Genomic DNA, 19,782 nt, shown 5'->3' on the forward strand with positions numbered 1-19,782 from the left:
AAAGATGAGTATTACGATTTTGATTGGTTCTATGGCGATCAGATGCCCAAGATTGTAGATATTATTATAGAGAAGTCGAGCGATGACGAGATGGGACGAATGAACGAAGGTATTTCTATAAATTATCTTTTTTTTTTTTAAATTAAACATTTTTCTAACACTCATTATAATGTACAGAAAATGACAGTCTTGAAGAAATACTTTCTACGAAAGATGATACTGTCATGGACGATAAGAATTTCTATGATGAGGATGACGTTAATGATAGCGAAAACGACGATAATTGACGCGGGACGGTGAATAGTGTTTTTTGATTTAGAAATATATGTAGTATTCTTTTTTTTACGAAAGCTGACTGATTGTGTTGTGATATTAAACTTATAACTATTACAACGTGTATGGATTTAAGTAACTGTACTATACTGACAGTCTAAGTATCGTTAACTAATTTATTCTGTTATGTATAAAAGATTACATAGATTTTATGAAAAAACGTACGATGATAAAAAATAAACATAACGTGAAGTATGTGAATCATAAGAGAAAAAAAATACATACTAATGATTGGTGATTTTGTAAATATTTGAATTTCTTACCGTCCCTGTGTATGAACATAATCCTGACAAATACTTCGAACATTTGTGCATATTCGACTATTTTGTATGAATAATGCAATAAGTAAACAAATAATATGGCCTTCCCCGATTCAAAAATAGTCGCAAATGACTGTATTGGGTACTTTTTGTCACAAAGTTTGAATAGAAATCGTTTGCGACCGGTAAAAGAGGCATGGGAATTAAAGAAAAATCGGCAAAGCCTGGATTCGCGTATTTGTGACCTATTTTAGCCGATAAAATGGCCTTCCCCGATTCAAAAATAGTCGCAAATGACTGTATTGGGTACTTTTTGTCACAAAGTTTGAATAGAAATCGTTTGCGACCGGTAAAAGAGGCATGGGAATTAAAGAAAAATCGGCAAAGCCTGGATTCGCGTATTTGTGACCTATTTTAGCCGATAAAATGGCCTTCCCCGATTCAAAAATTGTCGCAAATGACTGTATTGGGTACTTTTTGTCACAAAGTTTGAATAGAAATCGTTTGCGACCGGTAAAAGAGGCATGGGAATTAAAGAAAAATCGGCAAAGCCTGGATTCGCGAATTTGTGACCTATTTTAGCCGATAAAATGGCCTTCCCCGATTCAAAAATAGTCGCAAATGACTGTATTGGATTCTTCTTATCGTAAGTTGAAAAAGCAATCGTTTGTGACCAGTAATACAGTAATGGGAAAAAAGCACAATTCGATAAATCCGGATTTCGCGTATGTTTGACCACTTTTAACCTATAAAGTAACCTTCCCCGATCAAAAAATGGTCCCATATGATAGTTTTGAATATCTTTTATCGTAAGCTATTGAAATTACTTAGTTGCGTCCGGTATCCTTGACAGTGCTTTCAGCACTGTGTAGATACCGTTGTACCTTTTGCTCCTCCGCAGCTTCAGCAAAAATTTTATGTATAAATCCCGTTCACAACTGCTGAAAAGGTGGAGCACTACTTGCGACCAGTACCCAGGACGGTGCGTCAAAAGGTACTGGCTCTTAGTCTACTAGGACGAAACGTGTTTAAATCCTTTCCTTTTTTCCTCTTATACCCAACTTTGCTGTGTATACTGGGCCAATGCAACTATTGGACGTATGCATCAAAAAGTGCTCTGCATATAGAGTTTTATCATGGAAAATGTTAAATACTTTCGTATAGTCATTTTCCCGCCTCACTCCCAACAGATCACTTATCTCTACTCTTATATAATATATAATTTAGTGATTGTAATAGTAATTGATTGCTACAATTTGTTCAATTATTCTTTATCTGTTCATATCTGTATATTTATCTTTTACAGCTTAAATTGAAGAACAAGAAGTGTTTTGTATAAATGATCATAATTTTGGAGATTATTATATTCAATACTAATCATTTATCAAAGATTAGAATAATATTATCTTATATAATATATTGTAAACAAAATGTAGCTATTTGGCACGATTTCCGTACATTTCTTTGCTGTTTATGCTCGAAATTTATAGTATTATGATTATTTTTTAAAAAGTATTATTATATTTTTCTTGATGTGTACACCGTTAAAAATTTTTCGGCAAAACTTTATAATATGTCATTAATTTGTATTACTGTATCATTAAACTTTTTATTAATTCTGTAGATTAAGTATACCTATATATCGTAAGAAATTGTAAAATTTAATAAAATTCTTATTAAGTTTAATAACTTTTTCAACAGCGTACCTTTAATTCGTATTGCAGTATAAGTATTTATATCAATGATATACGTTTCATTTGGTGCATCTTAATATTTTTGTTCTCCTGTAAGCACCACGTTTACAATACCTTTTCTAGATTATTTATTCGTTTAATTATATACTTAAGGGACGGTAGGTGGACTTAATTACAGATCAAATAACAAAAGTTTGTTGCCAAGCGCAGCACGTACAACAGTGTCTACAATGAAGATGCATGCTTCAATTAATTATAGATAAACTATGTATACATAAATAAAGATATGTATAGTATAAATAAAGATGTATATATAATAGTCTGTAACAATCATAACGTAAGTAAATGTTTGGAAGTGTATAAATAATTTATAGTTAAAAGCTCTGTGAAAATAATAAAATCAGTTGACTATCAATTATATAATGTAGCTTTAGTCCTATTTTTTGGTTTATTTTGCTTTCCCTTCAAGATAAGTACGACGTGATTATTTTTAAACTAAGTTTTGAAAAGTGTAAAAATTTTAAGCGATTCGTACATGAATGTTTCAAACATCTTTGACTAAAATTTTTCATTGTTTTACTATTGCATCTTATGACTTCAGCGTCTTAGTTCACACATCTCCAATAGTTAATAATTAAGCATTAGCGTTGTTCGCATATGAGGCAAACTTTTTTTCAAAGTATAATATCCTACTTACAAAAATCACTTGAATTGTCACGTAAGAAATCACGTGATTTATACTGTCATTAATCACACAATGCATCACATGATATTTTGGAGCAAAATGTCACGCTACACATCATGAAAAAGTCACGTGATAAAACACGTTGTTTTCGTTAAATTTACGCAATAAAAATATTATATTGTAATAAGTATTACAATTATCAAAATTATGATAATGATGAAGATAGAGATGATAACACTAGTGGTTAAAGTTCTTATAAGGATTGTTATGATAATAATGAAAATTGGGTGATGTTTATGGTCGTGACGATTACAGTAACGAGTATGATAATTGAGATGACTAAAATAACAATTAAGATGGTAGTGATTACGATCAGGATGAATTATTTAGGCTATTGATATGATTACGATAATAATTAAGAAAACAAATGCAATGACTGTCATATTAATAGTGATAATAATTGTTACGATAAAGATGATGTTAACTATGACGATAATTACGCCCAATAAAAAAAACCGTATGGATTGATATGGATTTTTAGTATCGGGCGATGATTATCATGGCGATGAGAACAATAATACTTTTGATAATTTCTATAATTATAATTACAATCATCGCAATCATTAACATTATCATAGTCATTGTACGCCCGCGCGTGTATGTGTGTGCATTTCAGTCTTAATAAATATTGTAATAGACATAACATTTATTTCAATCATAAACACAATCATCATTATCATTGTGATTCGTTCAATTGCATTCATCTCATTCATTAGAATAACTATTATTACTATAAAAAAATCATAGTAATCAGTATCTTCATAATTTTATAATTATTATAATTGTTATTATCATTATCTTACTCATTTCAATCATAAAAAGAATGAGCATGTTCATCATCATCATAACTTTTGTTACCACCGTCGTAACTGTAGAAATTATTATAATTATTATTATTACTATTATTATTTTGTTATTCTTATAAATATTATTATCATCACAATAATTAAAAAATCAGAATAATCATAATTATCACATAATTATTTTAATGATGATTATAGTCTTAATTACGTACATGTATCTTAATAATCCTGGTTTTGAACGGTAATAATTGTAATTACAAGTAAAATCGTACTTATCTTAGTCATGATAATCATTATCATAATTTTGATAATTGTAATACTTATTACAATGTAATATTTTTCTTACGTTTATTTGAAGAAAATCATGTGATTTATCACGTGACTTTTTGCTCGAAAATATCATGCTATGCATCGTGTGATTGATGACAGTTTAAATCACGAGATTTTTACGTGACAATTCACGTGATTTTCGTACCATATTAATTGTTTATATAATTATCCTTAAAATAATGTAAGACGCTGTAATATATTATTTTTAAATATTATATATGAAATTTAATTAACTTAAACTAATTACAACTTAAACTGAAGTGTATGATTATTTTGTACTTTTACATTTGTTATGACACAAAAAACCCAAAAAAGACACTCTGAAATATAGAAACATCATTCTTTAACATGTATTAACTAAATTTTTAAACTACACACAACATGTAATTTATAGTACATTATATTACAAGGGACAACTTCTCCGCTCCCGCGGTGAAGTTGCCCCCCGAGGCGAAGCCGCGGGGTAAGCCGCCGTAACGCATTATTAAGTGACGTTCCGTGTAATGTATACTGTTTTTCCTGCAGCTTCGGCTGAAAATTTGTGGTTCATTAACAATCAGAAAATAATTAGCTTCAGTAGTGGTAGGTTATGTTTAGGGCAAAAGTAAAGAGCCTGTATCATCCAATAACATTTACGACCCAAGTGAAGCGAGGGTTGTTGGTTAGTGGATGTTAACAGGCCCGAAATGCAAAAAAGTGGGTCAAAACAATTTAATTTTATTAAAAATCCTTTAAATTTTATGAGGTACTAAATGATATCGTATAAATATTATTTTTGCTTATCAACAGTGTTCAATCATTTATACGCTAATATGATTATTTCTTCGACTCTTGGCATTGGTTGCTGCAAAAGTCAAGAGTTAGATTTTGATGAGATTTTTTAACAATTATCTTATGATTGTTTCTATATTCAGATTTAGGTTAGAAATTTACTACGTTACACATTACCGAAAGAGATAACATGTATTGCACGACAAATTTATGATCACACTCGAGTTTAACACGTGCTCCAAATTTTCTCACAGCTTGAAAAAAAATTAATAAACGCTGCGTAGGTAAATACTTAATACTAATGAACATTTGCACTGCTGCTCACTCTCTCTACCTCTCTCTCACGCAAAAAAAGTAAGGAGCAGGGAGCTTTTCTCCCGACCCCTCTACGTGATATAAAATTTACAGCCACGCGAAACTCGAACTTTCGGGGGAGGTAGTAAGAAAAATATTTATTGTGATTGATGAACTGATTGCAGCTTCTAAATATAAAATAGAGATTACGTTATTTGCTATGTTTGTTTGTCTTATCCGATATTCTCAAAAATAGAAAAAAACCACGTAGTTTTACCACATAGAAAAACCTTGTGGTAAACCACGTAGTTTTATATCATAAACCACGTAATTTTGTCTAAAAATACCACATGGTTTTTAAAAAACTACATAGTCGTAATAAAACCACGTGATTTTTAGAACCCTGTAATAATTTGAAACAAAACCACGTGATTTATGATATAAAACCACGTGGCTTACCACATGGTTTTTCCACGTGGTGAAACCACGTGATTTTTTTCAATAGAGGAACAGAAATCGCTCAGAAAACTGTTTGTAAAAGTATTTATTACGATAGTATATAACAAGACAAGAAAAAAATTCATTAATAGAACTAGAAAGAAGAAGGTTATATTTGTGAAAACTATTGAACTTCTTGGTGAAAAAACCACGTGGTATTACAAAACCACCTGGTTTTAAAAACCATGTGGCATTTTGAGACAAAAACTACGTTGTAAACCACGTGGTATAACTATGTGGTTTACCACGTGGTAAAACCACGTGGTTATTTTCAATAGAGATATATAGGTATAACTACTCTTGAACTTAGGAGCGTACCGTAACAGTTCATCAATTAGGGCACCATAAAACTTTTTTATTTTTTTTATATTAACTCACTAAAGTAACAGATAAAATGTAGAATATGGCTTACAACAGTCGCTACGATAAATTTATACCATATTTTAAAGAAAATAATGATTAACTTTTAGTCTCCCCATTTTGATACGGCACTAGGCGCTGGAGCCATCTTAAAAAGGCTGTTGCCGCGGAATCAGCCTCGCGTGATGAGGCCAATATGTTGCCACGAGTCGACCAAGCAGCAGGCTCAGTCAACTTTGTAAAAGGTAAACAAGGGAGTTCTAAGAAGAGTCACAACGAACGTAACAAAAGGAACGACTATGAAGAAAGCAAGAAATCCCCAGGGGACAAAGAGTGTTATTGTTGTGGTTACTCAAACCATGTAGCGGCTCAGTGCAAGTTTGCGAGTTACGTGTGTAATATTTGTAAGCGTCGAGGCCATTTAGCGCGTGTTTGTAAAACAAAGGCCCAGGGTATCCGTAACATAGTAAACAGTGCTATTCGTGGATCGCAGAATTTCGTAGAAGAGAGTGTGTATGTATCTGAGAGTGAATCAGTAGAAAGCGATGAAAATTTTTTTTCGGTAGAAAGTAAAAGTCGAAAATTTTGTGAAAAGTGGAATCATAAAATTACGCTAGATCTGTTGATTGAAAATAAAGTAACGACCTTTGAAGTCGACACCGGATCGGCTATATCTGCGATCTCCGAACAGCACCACAAAACAGTATATGCGAATCATATCAGATTAGGAAATACGCTAAGGCAATTCAAAAGTTACGCAGGTGATACTATTGTTCCATTAGGTATTATAATAGTTAAGGTAGCATTTAAAGACTTACAAAATAAATTAGAATTATTTGTCATGCCAGGGAAAAATAATCCGATAATAGGTCGGGAATGGTTGCGTAATTTAAATATTATAAAAGGCGAAAAAGTTCACGGTGCGATATTTATTAATAAGATAAGTGATTGTTCGTTTAGAATGGAGTTCCCTACGGTGTTTTCTCCATCTTTAGGACTGTATAATAAGAAAAAATTTGCGTTCAAATTAAAAGAAAATGTAGTGCCTGTTTTTAAAAAACCCAGATCGGTGCCATACGCGTTACGAAAGTTAGTAGAAGAAGAGTTGGACAGGTAAGTCAAAGAAAGAGTAGTTTTTCCAGTTGAAAGCAGTGAGTGGGCAACTCCGATAGTGTCATTATTAAAAGAGGACAGCAAGGTTAGAATCTGTGGAGATTACAAAGTAACCCTAAATTCTCACTTGAAAATCGACCGTTATCCTATTCCTAGAGTGTGCGATTTACTAGCCACGTTAGACAGTCATACTGTGCAATCAAAATTAGATCGAAGGAATGCTTATCAACAAATAGAATTAGACGATGCGTCAAAAGCGATGACTACCATTTCAACTCACAAGGGGTTATTCAGGTTTAACAGGCTAGCATTTGGGGTGACGTCGGCACCAGGTTGGTTCCAAAAGGAAATGGAAGAACTTTTAGGGGACGTGGAGGGAATAAACGTTTTTTTTGATGACATAAGGGTAGGAGGAAGAAATCAGGAGGAGCATGACATCCGCTTAAAAATAGTTTTAAGGAGGTTGCAAAAAGTAGGATTAACATTGAAGTTAGAGAAGTGTAAATTTAATCAGTCAAAGGTCAAGTTTTTAGGTTATGACATAGATAAGAACGGCATTCATGTAGCGAAAGAAAAGGTACAAGCTATCTCACACACGCCTAGACCACAAAACATTAAGGAACTTCAAATTTTTCTTGGTATGATGAATTATTACTCTAAATTTATTAAAAATTATAGTATGATCGTTAAGGAGGTTCGGTAGTGTTAGCAGGGGAAAATCTCAGAGAGGCAAGGGGAGGGAGAGCGTCTGGCAACGTTGTGAATTTTTTCGGCTACTGGCACGTCGTCTACTGTTGTTGTCGTCTACTGCTGATGTCGTCGTCTACTGATGACAGTGTACTTATTTATTTGGTTGAATTTTTTATAATGAAATTTTCAATTACAAAAGGAGTTTTTACTATTCATTACATTTCAAAGCGCGCGCCAAAAGCAGCGTTGCCAAGTCGTCTGCTGCGAGCACATTTTTTGCTGTTTTTTAATAGAAATTTGTGGTAGGGCTCTCTCAAACTTTGACAAAATATTATTTTGACAATATTCTTTCATTTAAAAAAAAAAAAAAGCAAGTTCATTTAGCCATTTTTTTTTTATGTGAAATTTAAGTGATTTCTCCATAAGCCTACATGTTAAAATATTGTTTTTTCAGGTCAATATATCTTGATAACGGTGTGGTTAAACCCTTCAAAAATTTAGCTGTAATTTGATACTATTATCTCAAACAACATATCGAAATTTCAAAAATTTTCATTATAAAAAATTATCACTACCGAACCTCCTTAACCCATTGTTTAAGCTTTTAGAGAAAAATAGGGAATAGAAATGGTCGAGCCAATGTGAGGTAGCTTTTATGAGGGCTAAGGAAAGTTTAACGTCACATGAGGTATTAACCCACTACAATCCGGAGTACCCAATCAAGGTGACATGTGAAGCATCTCCAATTCTCCAACAGGAATTGGGGCAGTCTTATCCCATATACTGCCTGACAAATCAGTAAGGCCAGTGGCTTATGTGTCACGGACGTTGTCAAAGGCGGAAAGAAACTATGCCCAATTAGATCGGGAGGCTCTGGCACTCATGTATGGGGTTAAAGAATTTTATTCATATCTTTTTGGAATGAGATTTATATTAGAAACGGACTATAAACCGCTCATTTTTATTTTTGGGGACAAGAAAGGATTGCCACAGATGTCGGCGAGTAGACTTCAAAGGTGGGCGATTTTTCTTTCCGGGTTTGACTACGTCATAGAACACGTTAAAGGAGAAAACAATGTCTCTGCAGATTGTTTATCTCGGCTCAATAACGAGAAACAAATGGAAGTAAAATTAAACAATAGTTCATATTTAAATTATGTTATGGATAAAATAAATTTTATTTCTGCAAATGATTTACAAAATGCGATTGAAACTAGCGCCGTGTTAAGTAAAGTGCGTAAATATGTAAAATGGGGATGGCCAAATCAAGTTTCGAGCGAATTAACGAAGTTCAAAAACAAAGAATTAGAATTATCCATCGAAAACGACTGCCTACTGTGGGGTCACAGATTGATCGTTTCAGAGACCCTCCGACCAGTCATCTTGAGGGAGCTTCATAGTGGGCATGCATGTGGGAGTGGTAAAAATGAAGGCCCTCTCCCGGTCATATGTGTGGTGGCCAGGACTAGATGGGGATGTGGAAAGGATCGCAAAGAGTTGCGAAGCCTGTTTAAAATACAATGATAGCCCTCCTCGATCAAGTCTCCACGAGTGGGATTGGCCTGACGTTCCGGGTATGCGGATACATGCTGATTTCTTAGGCCTCGTAGAAGGCAGAATGTACCTTGTCATGATAGACGCTCATTCCAAATGGGTCGATATCAAACCGATGAGAGATATTTCATCAAAATCGACCATCAAGGCATTTAAAGAATATTTGCAGACTGGGGCCTGCCAATGAAGCTGGTCACAGATAATGGACCTTCATTTTGCTCATTTGAATTCACTCAATTCACGAAAAATAATGGCATAACCCATGTGAGGACTCCTCCATACCATCCAGCTAGCAACGGGGCAGTGGAAAATGCAGTAAAAACCTTTAAGAAGAAATTTAAAACATATTTGGAAGAAGGATTGTCAAAAAAGGAAGCTCTTTCAAAATTTCTATTCCATAGTAGATGTACACCGCATATCACGACTGTGATCACGGTGTCACCAGCTGAGCTGCAAATGGGCCGAAAAATGAGGTCACGTTGGGACTTATTAAAAGTTGTGAAAGGAAAGATAGTTCAAAAGCATCAAGAGGCGCAAAAAAGATTTTTCCATGGCAGCCGAAATCTGGAGTTTCAAGAAAACGAGCCCGTCATGACCAAAAATTATAGGGACAACAGCTGGGAAAGGGCTGAAGTAGTGAAGCGCCTAGGACCAGTATCTTACCAGGTCAAAACAGCGGGAGGAAATGTAGGAAAGAGACACGTCGATCAGTTGAAATCATGTAATAGAGAAGAAAAAATGAGTGTAAGTGCGAATAAAGAAGCGTGTGAAAGCGGAGACAATATAAATCCAACTTGTAAGCCAGCGCATGTTGGTCAGGCCGAGACACTATTAGTAAGTAAGAGCTGCGATAAAAATGATTCGGCGGAATTAAATGTAGAGTCGAAAATCATAAGACGCTCAACTAGAATTCGTAAAGTACCAGAAAGGTTAAATTTATAATACATAGAAAAAAAAAAAAAAAAAAAATATTGATCATTAGAATTAATTTCTGATCTTTAATTTTTTATTAATTTCTTTCTTCATCAGTACCGATTCTTTTTCTTAGTGAGAGAGGATTGTGGTATTTGAGAGCGCCGAGCGTAGGTACGAGGGCCACCGAGAGTGGCGACTGTGAGTACCGTAAGGGGGTAGGGAGGGAGCGCACGGGGTCAAGAGTGTTGTGTGCTTGCGAGTTAGTCACGGGCCTACGGGCGTATGTATACCATCTAATATGTAACAGTATCAATATACCTATCATATATACTTACCATGGTTTATAATTACATCACCTAGTTTCCCCTGTATCCTAAATGTCTTATACATTACAAGTGGCGACGAGGATAAAAGTGAAATGAGAGCATAGCATGGACACGTGTCAAAAATTGATTAATTTCCCCTTACCCCCCTCCTGTAATGGAAAGCGTCCCGTCCCTTCCGTTGTCCTTTTCCCAAGAGCTGAGTGCCCATAGTAGTGTACGTTCTACTTCATTAAAGGAGCTAAACGTATAGCACTATAGTAAAAAAAAAAAAAAACAGATCTGCAGTATCGATAAAAATTAGATTGACTACTTGTCAGATGTCAATTATGAGAAAGTATGAAAGGAGGAATAGATAAAACTTTTCATTTTAGATGTTAAATTGGATTACGTTATATTTAAATGTTCCTCGTGCCCCCCCTCCACGTAATCAATAGTAAACAAATAACATACTCCCCCTCAAGGTGTTTACGTACTTAATGGGCAGCTCCTATATAGCTGACTTTTCACAAATATTATCTGTAAGGCTGTGGTCACATGGAGAGTGTAAGGCGTACGTACTACGTAACCATTTGAGCCCATAAGAGTAAGAGAGATAAAGTACGCGAACCGCTCTCTCACTCTCATGGGCTCAAATAGTTACGCGGAACGCGTTACGCTTTCCATGTGACTGCGACTTAAGTTTAACTTTTTTTTTATTATTTTCGTTAAAACATTTTGGTTTGCTTTTTTCCGAAATTTTTCTTTTATGAATTATTTACATTCTACCTATATGTTTGGGAGCGAGAACTCGACAAAAAGTACAGGACGTCAGTTACTTGTAATTGTAACTCTTTATTAGCAAAGTACAACAGGAAGTGACGAATTAATGCACTGAGAAGGTAACGCGACGTGTTGCCTGCGATGGTCGTGCGGACTCTGACTCACCTCGCTGCGTTGCCAGCTTAGCTGGCGGGAAGAGGGAGAAAGAGCTTCCAGTTGGTGGTGCCACCTTATGGGAGGCGAAGACTTCTCTCGGAGAGAGAAGCTGCTTGCGCTTGTTCGACGGCGCGAGAGGCTGATGCGCCACAACCAACCCCTTTCTAGTGCCAGTCGTTTCAGCATCGGGCGAATAGGATGGTACTTGAGAACCTGGGGGAGGTGGAAGAGACGGCAGCCCTTGATGTAGATGATGCTACTGCTGTTAAGATGTTTAAGCTCGCTGGATGTACTGGGCGGGATGTAGCAGGAAGGCTGCGACAGGTGCGCTGGTTTATGCGCGTCGGTGAAGACGGTGACTTGCGTGCCTTTGACATCGATGATGTAGTTTTTGTCATCGAGCCTCCTGTTGACCTTGAATGGAACGTTGTAAGATGGCACCAGCGAACTTCTGATACTGTCGTTGCGCTGGAACACGTGAGAGGAGGTCTCCAGATCGTTGTAGAAAAATGCCTTTAACTCTGCTGTGTGTCTGGCTGTAGGCACAGGTTTTATGGGCTGTGTCAGATTGTGGAGGCCCTCGATGAAGATGACTGGGAGGGCTGCAGGGTGGCTCGATCCGACGAGGAACTCATCTAGGATACGTAGGGTTATGCCATATAGCGTTTTCGCCGGCAAGGCCAGCAGATCCTCCTTGAAAGTTGGGCGGAGACCTAGCATAACGAGTGGAAGCGCTGATGGCCATGGGATCTCTGGGGAGCACTTTAAGGCCACCTTGAACATGCGATGGAAGCGTTCGAGCATACTTTATGCCTGGAGATGGTAAAGCGCTGTCCTGATGCACTGCGCTCCAAGGTAGCCAGCAAGAGCTGAAAACAGGGCCGACTTAAACTGCGCGCCCTGATCGATGGTGATGACGAGAGGCGTCCCTTAGAGCGCTACCCAGTGCTCGACGAAAGCCTTGGCGACTGTCGTGTGGCTTGCTGACCTGGCAGGGGAACGGCTGCGGGCCACCTGGTGAATCTGTCAATCATTGTCAAGCTGTATTGGAGGCCTTGATTTAGTGGAGGCTTGAAGAGATCCAGATGAACGTGGTCAAAGCGTGCGCTGGGGACCTCGAAAGTTTCTAGGGCCACGCGATTATGCAGATACACCTTGGCCTTCTGGTAAGCGATGCACTGTTGGGCCCAGCGCACTGTACCCTTTTTTATCGCAGGCCAGTAAAATTTGCTAGATATAGCCTTGACTGTCGCTCGTATACTAGGGTGAGCGAGGTTATGGACCACCTCGAACGCCGACTGACGCAGAGTGGCTGGCAGGTAGGGCCGTACTCGGTCGGAGGAGATGTTGGCGTACAGACGGTTATCCTCAACCTTCAAAGCTTACAGAGAGAAACCTGTGTTTTGCAGCAGGTGCTGCGCTGACAGGAGGTGTAACCATTTTACCTTAAGAACCTCTTCGGAGACTGTCATGTCCACCAGGTTGCGCATGGCACGCAGGAGCTTGGAAGAAGGCTTGTCCCCAAGCTCTAACTTGTTAAAAAGTTGATCAAGCCGCTTATCATTTGATTCTGAGAAACGCTCGAGGATAACTTTTTTTAAAGCCGGGTATAACTCATGCTCTGGTGGGTTGGCGATGACGGCCATGAGCTCGTTCATTGCCACCAGGCCTAGCGCGTTGACAGCTTAAAAGTATTTAGTGTGGTCATTTTTCACTTTGTACACCGTGAAGGATGACTTTAAGTGCTTTATTCAACCTGCTGGGCTGTGAATCCAGAGTGGAGGCAGATGGAGGTTAGCTGGCGTCGCCATGGTAGGTGGGGGAACTAGCTCTTCCACAAGACTGCGCTGCTGCTGCTCGGAGAGGGCCTACAGCTGTTTTTGCAGGAGCTGCTGCTCTAGCTTTCTGTTGCTCGTGGCAGCGCACGCTGGCCTCCCGTTTGCTGAGTTGCTGGACTCCGTTTGAATCTTTTCCGCGGAGTCAAACTCACTTTTGTCCGACACCTTGAAGTGTGCAATGCCCGCGACGTGGCTGCGGCAGCGTGCGTGCGTGGAGGAAAGCGAGCGTATTGAACCAACCCTTCCGTCAGAAGAGACAAAAAAAAACTGCACTGCGCTCAAACTTTGACCGTGGGAGTACGTCCGCGGACGAGGCGCTGCGTGAAAACAAAAAAAAAAACAGGGTACGAAAACATTCACTTGTCCGTGCACACAAGAGTAAAGAAACGAGAAACACTGCACCCGCACTGCTGACGAAGTCTGCGAGTTCTGTAGCGACGAGCACTTTGCACACGCGGGTACGCGCGATGTGTGGTCGTCGAGGTCGATGGCAGCGAAAGGCCGCGTGAGAGAGGAAAAGTGCGAAAGCAGCTGATCACGTGTCGCAACGATGTGCAAACAAAAAGAAAAAAAAAACTCGCTTGCAGGAGGCGACGCCGGATGCAGGAGGTGTCGCGTGGGCAACAGTAATTCACCTTGAGGAAATTCAATATTTTGAGCGCCTTTCATTATCAATGGTCGATATTTAAAAAAGGAAAACAGCGATCTGTTGGAAGCGGATGCGAACAACAAATACAACACAGTATCATATTTTCCTTATTGATGTATATTTAGTGACATTTCGCTGGACGGTGTGCCAGCCTCATCAGGCTAAAGCTAAAAATAAAAAAAAACACACTTTTGTGAGAAACACACAAACAATGTTACAAGTACGAAGGTTGACGACAAGGATTTCCTATTTTGGACGAATATTAACATTAAAATTGACAAAATTCGCAAGTACAATACATATAAGATTTAGTTAGTTATTTCGAGAACCACATGTTCTCTCGTCGGCGAATAAGTATAAACTGTCGATCGAGCTGTATGAATCCGCACGAAGAAAGATAAGCACGATAAACAGAAACCGAGTAGGAAAGGAAGGTGATGAACTTGAGCTACAGGTGTTTAAGTTTCTTCCTGTTTATTAATACTATGTTTATTGTGCTTAATGTGTACTATCTCAGAGATTAGCTTTTTATGGTAGTTAGATTCTCTGTCTAAAATTTTTATATTGTCCCAATCAAACGTGTAATTATATTAAAGTTGGTGAGAATGAACTACTGATTCTATGTTCTCATTACTTTTGTGTTCGTTAGTCCGGAATTTTAAGGCTCGTTTTGTTTCACCCGTATAAGAAGTTGGACATTCTGGATATTTACAATTGAATCTGTAGATGTTGGTTTCGTCCCATTTCACGGTCTTGTCTTTCCCCAATTTAATAATTTGGTTTAGTTTCATTACGTCGTGGCTCTTCGACGTAACTTTAGCGCGCGAGAATTTGAATGTAGCGTGCAGCGCGCGGACAGCAAATGCATTTGCGTTTAGCAGCGTTTGTAATGAAATTAAAGTATTAAAAGTAATTTACCAGTACCTTTACGAGTAATAGATAATTAGTAGCTAACAGCTCTCCTGGGTTGGCCAGTGAAGTAAATTGCTTGTTAAGCCGGTAGTACAATACAAAAAAGGAAAAGCTCAATTGAATCAACAGCAAATCTTGCTTTATTGAATCAAAAATATTATAAGGATAATTTAGGTAATTGGAAATTTAATATTATAACTCGCTGTAGTTAATGCTGGCTACTTGTTTGTTAGTCAACGGATTCTCCAGGAAAGAGGGTGAACTCGTAGGGTGCGGTTCCATTTAAACCCTTAATTAGATCGATAATTGGGGGTAGGACCGGTAGTAAGTCAAGGAGTGGAGGTAAATTTTGATTAATATATTCGTGGAAAAAAGGTGCAGCTACCGGTGTCAGCCAGCTGTTGTATTTGGTGGGGGTTGGGTTAGGAAGCAGGAATTGCTGGTGAGCACGCAATTGATCGCGCGTGCGTTGGTATCGATTTATGGGTGCGGTAGCTCGGTGACGGAAACCATATAATATTTGTTACCGACAGTGGGAAGGCGTCACTAGACGTGACGGTTTTTTGTTAATAATAGAAAAGGTAAGTATATTGTAGTCTTTCAATAGTATCGACATCCTGTTGTGGCTGTTTTTTGCATATGGTATGCCTATTTTACCAGAAAGTATTATAGGTGCTGAAACATTTTTATAAACATGTATTTTTTGTTTTTCGGATGTATTTTTGTTTGTTTACTTTACGTTTTATGTTTTTATTAATAAATTCTATGGGAAAACCATTCTGTATTAGGAACTTATTAACTTTGTACCCCAGCGGAAATTTGAAAACGTCCCAATTTAAAATGTCTAATAAAAACTGATAAAATTTTTTTTCGTCTGTTTCTATTCGGTTTTTGCAGTAGGAAAACCACATAAAAAACAATGTTTGGAAGTTAATTTTTCTCATATCTATTTTTTTACTAGCATGAGATTCAACATAAGTAAATTATCAATTTCAATCGTACCATCTGAATGGCAACACCAAAACAGGGGGGTTCAAGTATTTTACATAGAATCTTAAAAAAAGTAAGAAAAAAACTTTTTATTACAGTTTCACGTAAAACACATCAACCCCGCTGTTTTGGTGTTGCCATCCAGATGGTAGTACTGAATTTGTCAATTTACTTATGTTCAATCTTGTGCTGGTAAAAAAATAGATATGAGAAAAATTAACTTTTGAACGTTATTGTTTTTTAGGTGGTTTTCCTAGTGCAAAAACCGAATACAAACAGACAATAAAAAATTTTATCAGTTTTTATTAGACGTTTTCAATTGGGGTAACAAAATGTTAGAAAAAGTGAACATGTGTAATAATATGCCGTAACCCGCAAGAAAATGTAAGGAACTGTAATAGTCTCATGGATTTTGGACGTTTCTTACACTTTATTATGTTGTGTTACGTTTTTGTACATTTTCTTACGTTTTAATATGATTTACCAGATGCTGTTACACTTATACTTTTTCATAATAGTTACTAAGTTTTTTTCATTTAAGGAAAATTTTATTCAAAAATGTGAGGAAATGTGTCTAAAAGTTATCAATGATGATAAAATATAAAAAAATGTAATAAACTGCAAAAAACTGTAAGCCGTTATAAAACATTACAGATGACAACACTTCCTTACAGTTTATTAGAGTTTGCTACAGTTTAGTACATTTGCTTTTTCACGAGGTTCAAGTGTCTTTTTAGAATTATAATAAAATGTAACAAATCGTAAGACAATGTGTTGGGTTGTAGTTAATTGACTATAATCAAACGTAACAAAACGTAACAAACTGTAACTGTGGTCCGAAATATAACCAAACTGTACATTACATTACAGAAAGTAACGGTTTGCTACGTTTTTTTACACTAACTTTTTCCGTAGGGGTAATATTTGTTTTGTGAAAATCTCTACTTGATAGTAATACAGCTCTAATGAACACTCGTTAAGTCAAACAGGAACTGGTTGGCTGTGCGAGCTAACGTGTATGCGGCACAACGGTTATGAAGAGGGAGCGAGAGAGAAGACGTGCCATAGGAGAAAGCATAGAGGTATAAGAATAGAGGAGAAAAGGGGGCGTGATATGCGACAGCAGAATTCGCTACGTAACGAGGCATCTGTCTTTGTCTGGCAGTTATGTTATTGGTCGAGTCATACATGAGATTGAATCAACTGTAGGATTCAGGACGAAGAAGTAGCCAATAACGTGGCTTTGGCAACAAGGACAGATGCCCCGTTACACTTAGTTATGCTGTCGCTGCCGCTAATGGGCTAGTATAGCGCTTTTCCCCTCTATTCTTATACCTCTATGGGAGAAAGAAATCCCCTCAGACTTGTGAAGTTGGCGCCCGTAAATATTAAATATTAATATTTTGCACCCATTCAGGGCTTAAACGATTCCTCCTTACTTGCGGATTTATCCTCCACTTGAATTTTTATTTGCGGATCAATAGTTTGCGAGATATTTGCAAAATAAAAAGTCGAAAATGGGCGCGGCGCTGAAGTATAAAAAACTTTGTTTTAAGTGCTAAATTGGGTTAAAATCCAATTCTACCTGTACGATTCGATTCCTCCTCATTTGCGGATTACGGAGGTATATAAATTAATGTAATTAAATGTCACAAAGTTTGTAAATAATGAATTTAATTATTGAGTGAGAGAATCTAGTAACTTTTGTCTAGTGACTTTTGGTCCAGTGCACCGTTCCTGTTGTTCGGTACATGTCGTTTCCTCCGCACAGCGGGTTCTACAAAATATTTATCAGAATAGAAAACTTTAGTAGGTATTAATCTATTAATTATTAGTTATTAGTTATTCAGCCTTTGGGTAAATACACACACACAAACACATTTTTCGATGACTATGCAATCTAGAGTAAACCCATTTAATAAACATTTTTTAAAATTGAGTACTTTTAAATTTATTAATGGGGCTGTGTTTGCATAGGCTCCGTTTGTAGTATGTTAAGGTCACGTGATCATTTATGATAAGTGCGAGTGAGACGGTGACATCATGCTGTCTCCCTCGCACTTATGATAAATGATCACGTGACCTTAACAGACTTAATAACAAACAGAGCCTTAGGCGAACACAGCCTGTGTCACTTTTATCCGTTTCCACTGGTCGGTAACTTGATCTTCAATTCGCCTGATTGATCATTTACGCGTGAAATTTGAATGCTTGAGCTGTTTTCTAAAACTTGTCCAAACAAAATTATGACTTGTGTGCTTACTTAGCTGTGGCTTGTATTGTAATGATAGCTGTACTGCTACTTTTTAGTTGTTTAATATTTGTTTCTTGAATAACAACAAATATTAAAATTTCGCGCGTAATGAATAAATATTAGTCCACAGTGTTTGCCACAATAGATTCCAGATATTAGATTCTCAAGATGAAAAATCTGTATCTATTGACAAATAATATTTTCTTTGGTTTCAAGTATGTAATGTATGTGTGTGTGTGTGTGTGTGTATTGACTCAAAAGCTGAATAACTTATAACTAATAATTAATAGATTAATACCTACTAAAGTTTTCTATTCTGATAAATATTTTGTAAAACCCGCAGTACGGAGGAAACGACATGTACCGAACAACAGGAACGGTGCACTGGACCAAAAGTCACTAGACAAAAGTTACTAGATTCTCTCACTCAATAATTGAATTCATTATTTACAAACTTTGTGACATTTAATTACATTAATTTATATACCTCCGTAATCTGCAAATGAGGAGGAATCGAATCGTACAGGTAGAATTGGATTTTAACCCAATTTAGCACTTAAAACAAAGTTTTTTATACTTCAGCGCCGCGCCCATTTTCGACTTTTTATTTTGCAAATATCTCGCAAACTATTGATCCGCAAATAAAAATTCAAGTGGAGGATAAATCCGCAAGTAAGGAGGAATTGTTTAAGCCCTGAATAGGTGCAAAATATTAATATTTAATATTTACGGGCGCCAACTTCACAAGTCTAATCCCCTCAACTTAAGCACAAGTAGAAGGAGACACCAGCATCGAACGTGGGTATGTCTCTCTTGCACATTGCCAAAGGGGGGAATTTGCGAGAGAGACAGATGCCCACGTTCGATGTTGCGTCTCCTTCTACTTGTGCTTCAGGCTTCAGCGCCGTACATGTATGTATGTAAGAAGGAGCAGTCTTTATTTCTTATGTGTCTGTGGCCGTAATAGCCCTTAATCTAATGGTTAGTTGTGACTGTCAGACTGTGTGTCTCCTATGAGTCTGACATGCAAAGCTTCATGAGATTATGAAAGTATAAGTATATTTTGGCTTAAGCATTTTCACTATGTTATTTAGAGTATTGAGAACAGTTTACAAAAAAACCTCAAAATGTGTCTTTTCAAACGAAAATTCTTGCTTGTACATCGACAAGTCAACGTTGCTTAAGTAAGCAAATTTTTAATATCATATTAGAGTTAACTAGTTATGTAATCAGGCATAAAAATTATTTATTTCTGTAAGCGTAATCTCTCAACTAAAGTATGTCAGTAATGTACGTCAGTAATAATGTCTATTATGCCAAAATTTGTTGGAGTCAATATAGTAAACAAAAAGTACATTTATTCTTTTGTTAAGCCTACTAAGTCGGCTCATTCGAAAATAACTATTTTTAAATAAAATTTTTCTATTATCAAAATAGATTATTAAAATGTATCAGTCTGTTTGAAAAGTATAACAGTGAGTTTAATATATAATGTAAGAGCATAAAATAATGTATTTAACTTGAATAAAAAATGTTGG

At 36.8% G+C, this 19,782-nt stretch overlaps 2 protein-coding genes across 2 annotated transcripts in view; both read left to right on the top strand.

Annotated features, from left to right (window-relative positions):
- The first annotated feature begins 7,460 nt into the window (after positions 1-7,460).
- Positions 7,461-10,387, top strand: LOC106636397 (uncharacterized). Its single transcript, XM_089593698.1, has 2 exons — positions 7,461-7,839; positions 9,615-10,387. The coding sequence occupies exons 1-2, from the start codon at positions 7,461-7,463 to the stop codon at positions 10,385-10,387; spliced, it is 1,152 nt and encodes a 383-aa protein (XP_089449824.1).
- An 8,832-nt stretch (positions 10,388-19,219) lies between these two features.
- The window catches only part of ND-49 (NADH dehydrogenase (ubiquinone) 49 kDa subunit), a 93,287-nt gene continuing 92,724 nt past the window's right edge, over positions 19,220-19,782 (top strand). The window contains exon 1 of the mRNA XM_014348791.2: positions 19,220-19,428. Within this exon, the coding sequence (XP_014204277.2) occupies positions 19,328-19,428 (101 nt within the window). The 5' untranslated portion in view covers positions 19,220-19,327. The remainder of the gene's footprint in view (positions 19,429-19,782) is intronic.

Source organism: Copidosoma floridanum, unplaced genomic scaffold, assembly GCF_036245765.1.
Source record: "Copidosoma floridanum isolate Cflo_tuat_1 unplaced genomic scaffold, Cflo_Japanese_pri ptg000020l, whole genome shotgun sequence".
NCBI lineage: Eukaryota > Metazoa > Arthropoda > Insecta > Hymenoptera > Encyrtidae > Copidosoma > Copidosoma floridanum.